General features: G+C 34.4%; 2 protein-coding genes across 2 annotated transcripts; one reads left to right on the top strand and one right to left on the bottom strand.

The window, feature by feature from the left end:
* Positions 1-230: 230 nt before the first annotated feature.
* On the top strand, positions 231-10,170 carry LOC128671203 (uncharacterized protein). The gene is made up of 12 exons (XM_053747507.2): positions 231-761; positions 862-965; positions 1,520-1,675; positions 2,589-2,691; positions 3,440-3,593; positions 3,920-4,000; positions 4,171-4,270; positions 4,993-5,120; positions 5,884-6,030; positions 6,193-6,295; positions 8,571-8,795; positions 9,971-10,170. Exons 1-12 carry the CDS (start codon positions 613-615, stop codon positions 10,102-10,104), a joined length of 1,584 nt encoding a protein of 527 aa, XP_053603482.1. The 5' UTR covers positions 231-612; the 3' UTR covers positions 10,105-10,170.
* On the bottom strand, positions 8,570-13,821 carry ova (ovaries absent). Its single transcript, XM_053747508.2, has one exon. It carries the CDS (start codon positions 13,502-13,504, stop codon positions 12,041-12,043), a length of 1,464 nt encoding a protein of 487 aa, XP_053603483.1. The 5' UTR covers positions 13,505-13,821; the 3' UTR covers positions 8,570-12,040.
* Between the last annotated feature and the right edge of the window lie 808 nt (positions 13,822-14,629).

Here is a 14,629-nt window from a genome sequence, read left to right as displayed (position 1 = left end):
CCAATGTCGATGTTGCTAGGAACCTACTACCTATGCTTCAAACCTCACGCGAAACAAATTGCTAAAAATTAAATTAATATCCAAATAAACAAAAAATCTCCAGAAAACAAAAAATCTCCAGAAAACATTCAGATTTTCAGGCTAAACAAAAACGGAAAGTGGGGCAAAAAACATCCCCCGACCTTGAATAAAATCAATAAGCGCGAAAGAGACATTTGATATAACATTCGAAGCCTTTCGTAATCATGGCCGACTGAACTGACATGGCGGGAAAAAATCAAACTTCATTTCGTCAAGATCTGCAAACACTATTTCACATCTTATTGATATCTCTCATAATAAGTTAAATTTAATGTTTTTGGAGTTATTATGCAATGAAATAGAAATATTTAGCCTGCCACGTCGCGGCACCCCTCCCGATCGCGAAGCGACGGTCGTTGGCGTCCGTAAAATCAATAATCCACTTGTAAACAAGACTTCATGCGGAGCAAACAATTTCCTACGTAGAAACGTTTTATACATTGTTATTTTCCGTTTAATGTGTTTATTTCCTAATAACAATCAATTAAATTGTTGAAAAATCTAGATAGTCTATTAGAGTGTACGTGAACCATGGATTCGGCGAATGTGGGATATTCCTACCACTTGCCATCAGGCGGATGGAATTACAAAATACGTAATACGCTGTCACAGTTTAGCGATTTGTTTAGTGAATTCAATAAATATATTGCGCCGGCATATCACCACGATCGTTGTGAGAGGTAAGACCTTTCGTTAAGAAGTCAAGCAAGAAGTACTTAATATATTTTTTTGAAGAACTTAAGCAATTATTTAGATGTTCTAAATTATTTCCTATTACAGATCAGTCCAAATGAGGATATATTCGATGCACAAAGGAGAGTTTGTGATGGTTTTTATAGCATTTTTTGCTTGCTTTGGATTGGGTGTGTTCATAGGATTAGCAGGTTAGTTTATTATGCTTATATTGGGTGAGACAAATATTAGTTCGTTGACCCTTGTGTAATTTTCCGTGTGGATTTTGCCGGAACGTCATTTGATCTCAAAATAACTACCAGTATTTTCCGTTACCGTTCCGGCAAAATTCATATGTAGTATGATGTAGAGTACTACATTAGATTACGCAGAAAATAACGTATCTTTTTTAATTTTATTTAATTTGTATTTGTCGAATCGGTTGTTATAATCAATGCGTTTTAATTTTAATAATCTGCTGTTTTTTCTACATGTGTATTTGTAACAGTCGTATAAAGGATATTGAGATGTTGCCCGGGGATTCGCTCCCGTTGGAATTTTGAAAAAAAAATAGCCTATAGCATAATGTACCTACCTTTCTAATGGTGAAGGGTAATTTGAAATCGGTTTAGTAGCTTTGGAGATTACCCGCCTCAGACATACAAACTCACAAACGCTTACCTCTTTTTGATATTAGTATAGATTTATATATCTATTACATATAGATCTCCAAGTTAAAGATTATAATAACATTTGTCAACATCAGGGCCATCGCCAACAATGACGACGTCAGTCGCAGCGTCAACACTGATCACAAACAGTAGCGACATCTGTCGCGGTCCCTTCCACCTTCACAGCCCGCCGCTGGGCAGTGTGCAGCAGCTGTGGTTGCTCGCTGAGATTCTGACCAATAATAATGATGGTGAGACCCTGGCGTGTTTATTTATTTTTTCTTCAAACAATTTTACATTATTTTGACATATAAAATGTAAGACAAATAGTGTAAATTAAACGTTAAAACCAGCACCGTTAACCACAGTTTAAATAAAGAATGAGTTGAGAGAGTACACGCACAAATAAAAAAAAAGAAGTTTAAAGAATTACAAACATTTTTTAAGAATCACTAATAAGAGTACAGATATCAACATGATTTAGAATTAAGTAGGTTTTTTGTCATTTTTCGACAATCAATTTTTTGAAAGCACCTATGCGCAGTGAAAATATATCTATAAGTGGTTAAAATTTGCAGTAATAATAACTGTGAGAGTGTATACCAACTTTAACGACTTTATACAAACAAATATTCTGTTTATTTGTAAAAAATATAAGATTATGTAGTTTAGTAACTTGTGTTTTCCACCTTTCTAATATACTTACTATTCACATTACAAAAACAAAAATGCTTTATTTTAGTGCTAAAATAAACAATTAGTTTAATGAAAGTACTGTACGCAAAATAAACTGTATGCATTATTAATACAATCGTTAAATCATTTAATTTTAGTGATATCGAACTCGGTGCGTTTATATTGACGACTTCATCGCAACGTCAATTTTAATAGTAAAATTCTATCTGAATATTTAAAAAATCGTCAAAAAAGTTTTAGAGACATTCGAAATTTATTTTTATGCACATATTACCTAGATATGGTCGTTTCAGTTTAAATTGCTAGGATTTTTAAGTGAATGGAATACTGTACGAATTAAATGTTAAATATTTAATACAGCAAAATATATTTTTAAGTGATTTCTATAAATGAACTGTTATTGATATAATAAAATATTCGAATGTTGTCAATAATGGTCACACATTAATAAGTTTTTTTTTTATTCAGAGGAAATATTCGATAAGAGTTTTCAAATAAGTATATCAATAGATGGAGTTCTAAGTGACCATACATCAATTAATTTAATACCAGAAAGTTCAACCACAAATAGGTAAGTTTGCAGAAGATATGATATTTTTTTAATCTACATGTCTTGTTTTATTTATAACGAGCGGCCCGCCCAGCTTCGCTCGGGTAATACCATACCATAAAAAGCGATCCTGAAGGTTGAGTATCTCTGTGCCAAATTTCATCAAAATCGGCCCAGTAGTTTTTGAGTTTATTCATTACAAACAAAAATACAAATGTTTTCTCTTTATAATTTTACTATGGATGAAAAAGTTTGAACCCTACAAGTAATTTAATTGTGATCTAAAGGGTTTCAATCACATATTTCATTTCAACCCAATGGACTAAATAATATTGATTGATTTGTTATTTTTTAAATTCTTTATGGATATTATAATATCCATTAAGAATTTAGATTCTTTATGGATATTATAATATCCATAAAGAATTTAGATTTTATGTATGTATGTTCAGGTGGAATATTGTAACTTAGTTTTGAAGCAGATATTTTCAAACGACTTAGCTGAAATTTTGTACACATGTTTAGATTGGATGACAATGCATTATTATTATAGATTATGGCCTGATGGCCATGCTCATCATAATAATGCATTGTGTACCATCTGGTAGGTACACCCTGAAAAGGCTGCCGACGAGGGAACTCCTCAACCATTTACTATATGAACATGATTTTTTGTCAAACATTGAATGCAATAAGATCTCTCTGACAATAATAAAAGCTTGTGTCAAAAATGACATTTTTGTAAAAAAAAAAACTTATTTTATTACAGAACTCAGCATTTAAAATGTAAAAAGCAGGTGTGCGATGAAGTGATGGTGCTCCACCTAGGGTCCTTGGAATACACACATTATATCCTAAACATACACTTTTACGGTCTTAGAGAGTTCCACAAAAGATATTATATTAGAGAAATTATATTCTATGTAAGTTTAAAAGTTTAATAAAGTAGTTGTAAGTTTAAAAGTTTTATAATCTTATATTCGTTTTATAAGTTTAATAATCTTATGTTGAACATATTACAATAGCTAGCTACTTAATATTATATTATATATTAATGTGTTCGAAAACACGTGAAACAAATTTAAAAAGAGAAACCTTTTTATTTGTTTAATTTTAGAAGATTCGAATGCTTTACTTACTGGCACGCGTGATTTATTTGAAAGTGAAGAAACATATTTAAAAAATATATTTTTATAATGTTCCAGGCTGAATATACTGACGAACTCATTTTATTTTTTTTATTTTACAGTTTAAAATGTATAACCCAGCGTTTACGCAGATGGAGACGTGGTTCAGATTTATTTTTCTACTAACGACGTTTTCTATATCTGTAAGTAACGTTTTAATTTTAATGTTGGTAGTTAGCATACACAATTTTTTTTTTTCATTATATGATGATATATGGTCATTTTTAGAGGAAAATTTATAAACTTTTGAAATTACTTATTACAATAATTTAGTAAATGGTTTGTAATGATTCCAATTTTGATTTTATTTCAGTGTTGGTTCGCGCATTCTCTAAGAAAGTACTCGACCCACGATTGGGCGATAGAGCAGAAATGGCTGTCCATATTGTTACCGCTCTTGTTACTTTACAATGGTAACTCATGTCTCTAGTAACACATTTTTTTTAAAATTAATTTACGTTTTTGGGGCAAGCTTCAGTCTGGTATGTGTGTAAAATTTCCGAAGAAGAAAGAAATGTGTTCCTTTGATGTCTAATCTTAGGAGACACAGCCACAAAATCAAGAGCCACACTACTTTTAAAATTCATTTAGGATGGGGTACTTGGACCGTAATTAACTTGAACCGCGATCCCAGTCGCCCAAGCACTATTTCTGAATAGGTTCTTTTTTTTGTCTGGACTGCTCCCACAACTGCTATCCCAATAAACCCATTCAGGTTTAAAGATTTAGATCCATTAGATTTAGATTCAGAGTGGATAGAATGTTTGGGCAACTGCGGTCCCAACTTACTGCGGTGCCAGTAGCCCAACGTGTCCTATAACTTATTGATACGGCAATTTAAAAGTTCGTTATTTTTTTTTAATTTGTTGAAATCAATAAAAATATTTCATGAGAAAAAGAGCGAGAAACATGCTTATACTAACATGGTCTATTAATTTCTCAATAGGTTTGCCTGAACAAAAATATTTACAGCGATAAAGCCGCCATTTGCACAATTTATACTTTTTGTGATACATTTGTACTTACTATAAAGTACTAAGTACGTAGTAACTAATTAATGCAATATTTAACGTAATATTTTCTTGTTGTGGTAACCACAAATTTAAATTTCTTGGGACATAACGTTTACTTGCAGATCCGATATTCCCGCTACGCTTGGTGTCGGGCAGTTGTTTTGCGCCTCTCGTGGACACCATTTTCCAAACGCTGTTCCTAACATGTGTTCTGCTATCCTGGTTGGCCCAATACCATGGACTGAGACAGGTAATCTAATTACTATAGTAACTTTCCGTACATAAACATACAAAATTTTCTCTTCGATTCGTATAATAACTTTGGAACATCAACATTTTCTATTCAACCCGAATTTCATACGAACCCAATAGATTGGTTTATGCCTGAGTTTTTAAAAAATAAACTGGACGTAAAGCCATATAATAATGTTCCTAATTTTACATTTTATCCGTTGTCCAATAGTCGATTTGACAATATCTTGGTATATAAAAAAAAAAAACGAACTTGTCACTCCACTATAGCATGCGTGCCAATAGTCTGACAACTAGGTACTGCCGATGACTGAACTGAAGATGAAAAAGGAGGAAATGGTACCTACCCTGGGGTCCGACGCTCAACGGCTGAAGTAACCGGGAGACGCTGATGAGAGAGAGAGAGAGAGAGAATATAATCCGAATCATTTAGAATACCTACGGGCAAAGTTCAGAACCGTCGTCCTAAATTATTAGTATTATTCTATAGCGATGCTAGTAGTAGATTTGAATCCTAATCCTAAAATTATGAATGCGAAAGTAAGTTTGTTTGTTTGTCACCTCTTCACGCTTTATCCACTCAACCAATCTTCTTGAAATTTTGCATATATGTAGTTTGAACTATGGAGAAGGACCTACCTTTCATCCCGGAAAAATAACTGCTCCCGTGGGAAATTCACGCGGGCGAAGCCGCGGGCAAAAGCTAGTTTCTTATAATTATGAGTTTAGAGAGAGATAGATGATAAATATGTTTTTTACAGAATGAGAGAGGATTCATATCGTTTTACTTATCAAAAGTTATAGTGGTGGGGCTGGTGTGGATACCAGCCATGATCATCACAATTTGGCAAAAATATTACGCCTTTTACGACCCTACGTTCAACTACAACTTGAATCCCAATTATTCCGTAAGTATAATAAACAATTTATGAGAATATTTGTAATATTTATAAATTATGTTGTTAAGACTGAAACAATATAATATTTCATAGAGGACCTAGTACAGTGCCCTGAGGCCCTCCAAATTTTATAAGATGATGTATGAATCTTTGAAACACTTTTTTTTTCAGGTTGTTAAAGTGATGTTCTTCTGTGCTATTGTTGTATATTTCCTATATTTATTGATATTGATTATAAAAGCATACAGCGACTTGAGAAATATGCCGTTTTTTGGTAAGTCTGCTTTTATTCTTATCGAGTGTGTCCGATTTTATTCAAGTCGTCTAAAGGCATGTCACATGACTTTTACGACTACCTCCCGCCATCTAGTGGCAAGTAGTCCGATACACATGAACTGAACTGTCCAACAATGTGCTGGTTTCCTCACGATGTTTTCCTTTACCGGAAGCAAGTGGTGGTCTATGAAAACTACTATAATCTAGTCATATTGGTATACAAACTCATGTGGCACGAGTAGGATTCAAACTTGAACCTTTCGATCTCAGACGGACGTTCCTAACCACTGAGCCACCACAACTTCGTTTGCTATTCACAGTAATGTAATAATTTAGCTTACATTCGGGAAATATTTATAATTGCAATAACATATTGTCATGTACCGGTGAAGGAAAACATCGTGAGGAAACCTGAACACTGGTTGATTATTAACTTGTATGTGAAATGAAGAAGGCAATGGCAAACCACACTAATGCCAAGAAAGTTGTTGTGTGTGTTTAATTCCACGTAATGATCACGACCCTCAGCCATGAGGAATACGACTATGAAGAGAAGATTGTCATGTTCAAGATTATCACGTCACAAAAGGAAATAAAAACGCAAAAAAAATATTTATGCATGCTTTTTTTTTATTAAAAATGATAGATGAAATTAATGTAGGTATGTATATGTTTTTTATTTACATAGTTTTACACACTATTCTATAGCTGACTACTTGCGTTGTCGATTTATCACATAGCTTCTGAGAAAATTTCTCTTTCATTGTATAAATACAAATAATATCATGCATCTAAATAAAAAACTGTTGGAAAAAATATAATGAGTACTTGCTTAGCTTTAGCATTACAATTCGTTTTGTTGTGAACGTTATTTCCCACCATTTTGAGAAATAAATGCGCTAGAATTTAATCATTAAAAAATCATTACAAAGTCGCTTCACGCTGTCTGTGTCCTTATGTACGCTTAGATCTTTAAAACTACGCAACGGATTTTGATGCGGGTTTTTTTAATAGACAAAGTGATTCAAGAGGAAGGTCTATATATGACATGCATAATATTGCAGCCGTGTCGCTAATGTTTTAATAAAAAAATACTAAGCAAGGGATATTTTTTCCAGAAACGCAAGTACCCAACCATAGAAATTACAGTCTCAACGGTGAGCTTTAAAACTAGGGCATAACTTAACATAAATAAGTCAATACTGTGTAAAATCACAATAATAAAAAAATGCAGCCATGCTATTTAACAATGAAATGATATAAATTAAAATGATAACAGATTTAACTAGAAAGTAGGTTACTGTATCAGTCGAACATGACTTTGATGGTGATTTTTTATGTCTAACAAATGAAATAAATAAAATTTACTAATATTTTCGATTACCAACACGTGTAGTCATTTCTTTGACCAAAATATACAATCGATGGCAAAAGTGTTATAACGTAATTAAGTCAAATCACAGCAGTTGCAAAATACGCTGCATGATTACGTAGGTACTTCTGGTATCGATTGTACATAAATTACATAATTAACTTCCAATTGCTTTGAAAAAGATTTGTTGAGCATTTATCCCCTTTATAGTTAGATACGTATATTTTTTATTGTTCTAGTTATTCAAGCAGAAAAATGTATGCATTTCATTTCACTCTATGGCAAGTTATCCTAGATATAACAACGCTTGTTGCATATTTCCTGTAGTCAATTAGTGCTTACGTATTATTTGCGCAATGATATAGTTTTTTAGTGCCAGTTTACTTTGCCGCGTAATGAAATCAAGCAGTATGAACACTTTAGATGGTATACATTATATTCTATTCCTTACCTCAATCTAATTTAAATAAAATCGGGACCTGAACTGAGTAAAAAATAAAATCTCAGATAAAACGGGCCTAGTTTTGCTGAACTCTTAATTTTCGCGAAATCGATGTAGATGCCAGAGTTAATTTACAAAACAACCTTTATTGCAACAAGAGTTGCCATAAACATTCTAAACCCATTTTAAAAATTAACGGTATAACTACCTTCATAAGCTAATGATATGTAGTTATTTGTATACACCTTACGTCTCAGACAACAAAATGGCGCCCATATCCGCATAAATCTATTCCTCCCTGAAATGTTATCCCACATTCCGTCTGCCAAAATAAATGACCATTACGTATTTTATGCAAGCTCAACTAACGAAAGATTTGTCTGATAAATAATACAAAGGCAAAACGTCAAAAGTCACTATATTCGAATTAGCATCAATTGAAATGACTTTTTGTTCCAGATATAAGACTCCGATGCCTGTCCATAGTAGTGGCTACGGTAACGGTGATAACTACGCTGCTCGCGTTGCAAGGCTGGGGCCCCGCAGCTCTGCAGGATCACTGGGCTTCGCAGCCTAAAGTTCATTACGACACGTCCGCTCCGTTCATGGCTATGTACGGCCTGTTCAATTTCAAGATGTACATATTAGCCTATCTGTTCTCGCCTGGTGGTGGATCGGTACACGGTAAGACCCTTTTCTAATACGAGTAGTTCTAATGGTAGCTTTTTTGAGTAAATACTACATAAAATTTTACGTAAAAAAGAGCCAGTGCAGGCAGTCTAATTTCTGAAATGCGTTGTCTACCTCGGTTTTCAATTTCCAATGCTTTCTGTGTCTCACATATCACCAGAATCAGATCTTTCTAAAAAACTGTTTAAAGAAAAAGAAAATCTAGAGGTATCAGAATGTGATGCTGAAGAATATGAAACAACTGTTCATACTGTGACAATACGACTCTATGTCTCCAAAGACATACTAGCGTTTACATTGGCACGTGGAAAAAAACGCCCTTTGCATTAGAGAATTTCGTTTAGTGATTCAACACCTCCAACATTCCAGAATGTAAATACAAAATAATCCAAAAACCAAAGAAATTCTATAAACCAAAGAAATAGCTACTCATATGAAGAAAAAGTTCCATTCGAAACAAAAGACTATATACAAGCGAAACAATGACACAATCCAATGTAAGCATAAATATTACACCACAGTGGTTCTCTCGATACGAAAGAGTAATATTATATGTTTGGAGTCTGCAATTTTCTACAAAGTTCTAGATGATATAGGATTGCGTTCAAAAAGATTAATCAAATCGAACAATACAGCTATATCACGTATAATTACACTAAACTCCATTATTTCATTACCCATGTCGTGTCGATTAGAGAAACCTAATTGTTTTATTGATTGTATTCTCTCTCCTAAGATTATGAATGAATTTTGTAAGACATTGTTATTCTGACATCTAACTAATGTTGAACCAGTGATTATTACAGTCATTAATTCGATCAATTGTAAGATTTTATTTAGATAATATTTCACACACACAATTTGTTACGTATCAACCGTTAGTTTGTTGAGTAACCAAATCTTGTAGGTATAGAATATGTATTAGTTTTGCTAGCAGTTGCAATATTGCGCTTGCACCTACGTGACTTCGCCTACGTTTCCTCTGATAATACCTAATAAGATTTGCTGTATTGCATGACCTGACCTATTTATTTAAAAAGAGTATCACAGAACATGTATACGGATGAGCTTGTGTGGAAATTTCCAGACTCTACCACATAATATGTGGCTGAACTGTATAAGACATGACTTCTAGTGTTATTTAAGGATAACGATGAATTTCTTTACAGAAACGGCTATAACTAAAGATAACCCTGCGTTTTCTATGATCAACGATTCCGACGAAGAAGTTATTTATGGCTCAGATGAGGAAAGTCGACGGCCGCTCAACTCACACCACAGAATCAACAATGAGGACATATGATTCATTAGACAACTTATATTTTTCGTGTTTCAATGTTCTTTCTTATTATAATATTATTTAAGATTAGTGGAGTTTTATTATACTTGGGTTGTTAATAATTAATTAATTAATAATTCCAATGGGAGTAATATCAGTCGAGACACGTCAGAACGGAGTCTTTTCTGGTCGAGACACATCAGAACAGAGCAGGTTATCTGGGCTAAAGAAGATATATAAATTTGTTCCTTTTCAAACTATGCTGCGCATATATCGCGTTACTTTTGAGTTATGTTTAGTCGTATTATCCTTATCGAAGTCCGTACTGAAACGACGTCATTACAAGAGCTTGTTGATAATTCGAAAAAAAATGTTTTATTATGGAAAATACACTTAGTATCGTGTAGATGACAAGCGATATTATTCGCATTGCAAAGGCAACATGGAATAGAAATTCGCGTAGCAACTTTTTCACCGCCAAGTTTAACTGTATTCACTATTCTAAAACTCTTCTCATTTTCCCAAAATATCCATATATACCAACAATCATTGTACTAATATTTGGAATATCCACGACACATAGCCCGCACCGTCGAGGCAATTAATTTGTAGCACCAGTATAAATATATTTATTGATATATTCCACCTATACATTGCGTACTTGATTGCTTTTAAGTCTGGGAGAGAGAGATTGCTGTAACTATCGCGAAAAATTCGTTCTAAAGTTGTTACAATTTTTCCTGCTTTCAAATAATAAATTCAGTCTCATCCTGTAACAATTGGTGTCAGTAATAGTCACGTACCGTACCAATACTAAAAGTACTTCTTAAATATATACTCATTTATAAAAAGGCTTACAAAAACCACATTGTACAAAATGTAAACTCATGTTTTTGTAAATAAATAATCTTTGTCTTGTCTTTACAAATCTCGATACTATTTTAAAATAAAGATGGCTAATGATTAAGATGTCCGCTGCGTGACATGAACCAAACCGCGTTCAGTCTGTCTCAGTCTTACATATCGTGCGAATTGTCCATTCCTGTCGCTCAAGGCGTATTTCTTCACGATTTCTCAAAAACGTAGTTCAAACAGCTACGAATGTTACCGAAACAGACTAAATGAACGCTACGTTTACGCGTCACTCAGGGGATGCCCTTAAGATCAAGAGCAGAAAATTAGCTATTTAAAACAAAACGAATTTGTTACGAGAATATATCTTATAGATACTGCTCATGTTTCCTTAATTTGGCGGCAAAATTATCTTGGCAGCATGTTGGCAGCTATATTTAGGAAACAATATAAATTTTGCTCAGAATTTATCTCTTTCCTAATAATTAATAACAGTTTGTTAGGCAATAACAGTCAGTCGTCGCAAAAGATGGACAAGTAAATACAATAAAAACATTGTACATTAAACTGCTGCATGTAAATGTGCAACAATCCAGCGCCTTTTTCTTTAAAATAAATTATATAGTTCAAAATAGTAATGCCAAGCGCATGCGCATTTACAAGAATTTTGAAATTTAAACAACCTAGCATAGATTTATATCATCAGCTGTTAATGCGGAGGGCGCCATTTTGTCGTGCGCATTATCATTCACGCGGCTTGAATGTTGACCTCGATGGCATGTTAATCAATATTGTACCTTACAACATTCAGATAAAGATTATGCCTCATAAATAAAAGATACTGTTCCTATGGATCTTTCTATTTTGTATTCAAGCTTATAATGTTGAGCGAGAAACAGTGAGACATGTTTCTCAATGTCAAGGAAAAGTAGAGAAAACATCAATAACATAATAATTTAGCTTCCAATAACTAGTAAATTCACCAAAATTCCTAAGATCTATTTCAACAACTTTGATACTGTAATGAAAGATTGAAATGGAACATTAATTTTTTATTCATGAAGGAATAATAAATAATTCATAACTCACTAATATAAAATACACAAAGTCAATCTAGAGAAATTGTCTGTAAACTGTTCAATGAGTGGGTGATAAGGATTACGGGATGTGGCTGCAAAACAGCAGTGGAAAGAGGGCGCTGACGAGCTCCACAGGGCTGTGCAGGCTGTGCTAGAGGAGTAGCAGCCGTCCGTCTTAACACCGCTCCTCCACGCATCACACATGCCACCCCAGCAACCCCAGTCACTGATGTTAACCCCGCAATACTTGCTTGAGGATCACAGTTCTCATTCACTATTGAACTCTCATCATCTGAACACAGGTCAATCACTTCACAGTCACCCTCTGGCCGCTTTAAAGGATCACCATTTTTCTCAATTTCTGCTGGATTGTCACAGTCTAGTCCATCCACAAAAATGATATCTTTATCCTGAGAATATCTTAATTCCGCCTCCTCTCTCAAATTGTCTATATACTCTTTGATTTTCTTCTCTGACATTCTTTCTATATTGACAGAAATAGGTCTACACTTCAATAAAAGCAACTGACCATTCACATCGAGTATTTTTTTGTTCCTTTGATTAGGAAACACATGACTTCTATTCCAGTAGTCTATAGGTCTTCTGTATCTTACAGGAAACTGTTGATTTTTACTTTTGCTACCTACATTTTTACTAATTGGAATAGAAGTGCAGCAATACCGTTCCACTCTTTCTCTTGAATAACTTGTGTCTCTTGGAACACTTTGTTTGACATTCTTCAAATATGCAAGAGAAGAGAATGGGTAAGGAGGTCCTCTGTCAATATTTGCTGCTGTCCTAGAATTCCTTGGTCGAGTATCATCATCAACATCAATATCTTGAATTGTCTTAACACCAATAGGTTGTAACTTCAGTGCGGAGAGAAACTCTGGCAGGCTACTGCAAGGTGAACTTGAACTTTCCACTGGAGTAGAAGCAGTCTCACTATTGCAAAGCCTCTCGTGAGCTTTCAATATTTCCAAATTATCAAAATGGCTGTCACAGTTATCACACAAATATATGTCTGCAGATTTAACCTGTGGTTTCTCTACATTTGCTGCTGGTTTTATTGGCTTATCATAGAAAAGATTTTCGTTTCTAAATGTTACTAAAAGTCTGCCACTGGGCCTGTAATAGAGAGACGTTGTTTGATCACGGTTGTCGACATACCTGAGCCTTTTGCGAGGGTAACGTGCCAGCTGCGCGGAAAACACAAGCAGAAATGCGCTCTTGTGATAATCGTAGCATCTTTTCACCACATTCTTCAGTCTAGCCTCCCAATCTTTGGGTAACTGATGTTTTGGTCGAACAAAAGGGTGGGAAAATTTGACATCCTTCGGCCACCAAGGCGGCTGCCGTATCTCTTTGGCCGTGTCGTGGCCCCAGGAACATGTCACCATGAAAGTTATGAACTTCTCCAATTCGCTGGCGGTGATCTTTGAGAGCGCCGATGGAGCGCCACTCGCGAACAGAAGCGGCAGGTTGGCGATCATTGTTCCCGATGTCGCTTATGGTCATCGCTGTCTGAACGCAATCAGCGCTTGCGATGTCGTCCCGCGTATCAGGACCATAACGGTTAATAAGTAAGAGTCCATCGTAACCAGCCTACTCGATACCATTCGACACACATAAGAACCGACACTGAAGCTGAATTTATAACAGAACGATCCAAAACTTGATCCGGAGTCAAAAAAATCACAAAAATGCGAGAAGCGAGAGCATTCGTTGACTAAAAAGAGAAAGATCCATCCATAGATCCACAGACTACAACAATAGTTTTTGTGCAATGAAATCGTGCGTAGATCGGCTATACAAACTTAAATTTACAGTTAAGGATGGCGCTGTCGTCGCTATTAAAATAAAAGAAAATGAAAACATATGATCTAAAAATCATTTATATTTTTTAAAATATCGTTAATCAATATTTAAATTGCTATTTTTAATATAAAACTAACATTTAGGAAGCTAGAAAAAATATAAACTACTTATTAATTGCATATTCTAAGTGGCATCCACCGCAAAATAAAGTTTGCGACGCCATTTGCTTTTTATGCACTTGAAGCACAGCAGCACAGCCAAAATCAGCAAAAAAAACCATTTGGTTTAGTTTTTCCAATATGGTCGGCCAGCAATAAATTTGTTGTCGTAAACATGCATTGTTTGTTGTAAACAAACTAGTTAAATACTACTATTATAGTTACTACTTATGTTGGAAATGAATCATGCATGGCATGCATGATCCATGACTTTATCGGCCTTAGACGACTTCATGAAACGGGACGAAAATGTGTAACAGTCATCGAAAATCGGATGTTTGAAGTGAGAATGGTAGGTGTCTTGTCCGTGTCTTGTCACATGCTGAGCTGATACCTTTTTGAAAAAGTATTAAATTTATTCATAACATAACAATATACATTTTTATAGCTTTGTTGTTAGTAACATGTTATGTACGTACTTATTTTTATGCTACAAATTAATGTCTGTAGTACTTTTATTCTCGTGAGGAACTACTTCTCACACATTACCATTGTGACCGGTAAAAGAAAAACCGAGAACACGGGAGAGAATACCGAACGGAGAACAGAATAGACAAAGCTGGATATAAATGAGATTCTAAA

This window comes from Plodia interpunctella, chromosome 7 (assembly GCF_027563975.2).
Source record: "Plodia interpunctella isolate USDA-ARS_2022_Savannah chromosome 7, ilPloInte3.2, whole genome shotgun sequence".
NCBI classification, from domain to species: Eukaryota; Metazoa; Arthropoda; class Insecta; order Lepidoptera; family Pyralidae; genus Plodia; species Plodia interpunctella.
The sequence above is the reverse complement of the archived record's forward strand: the minus strand, read 5'-3'. Positions and strand labels throughout refer to the sequence as shown.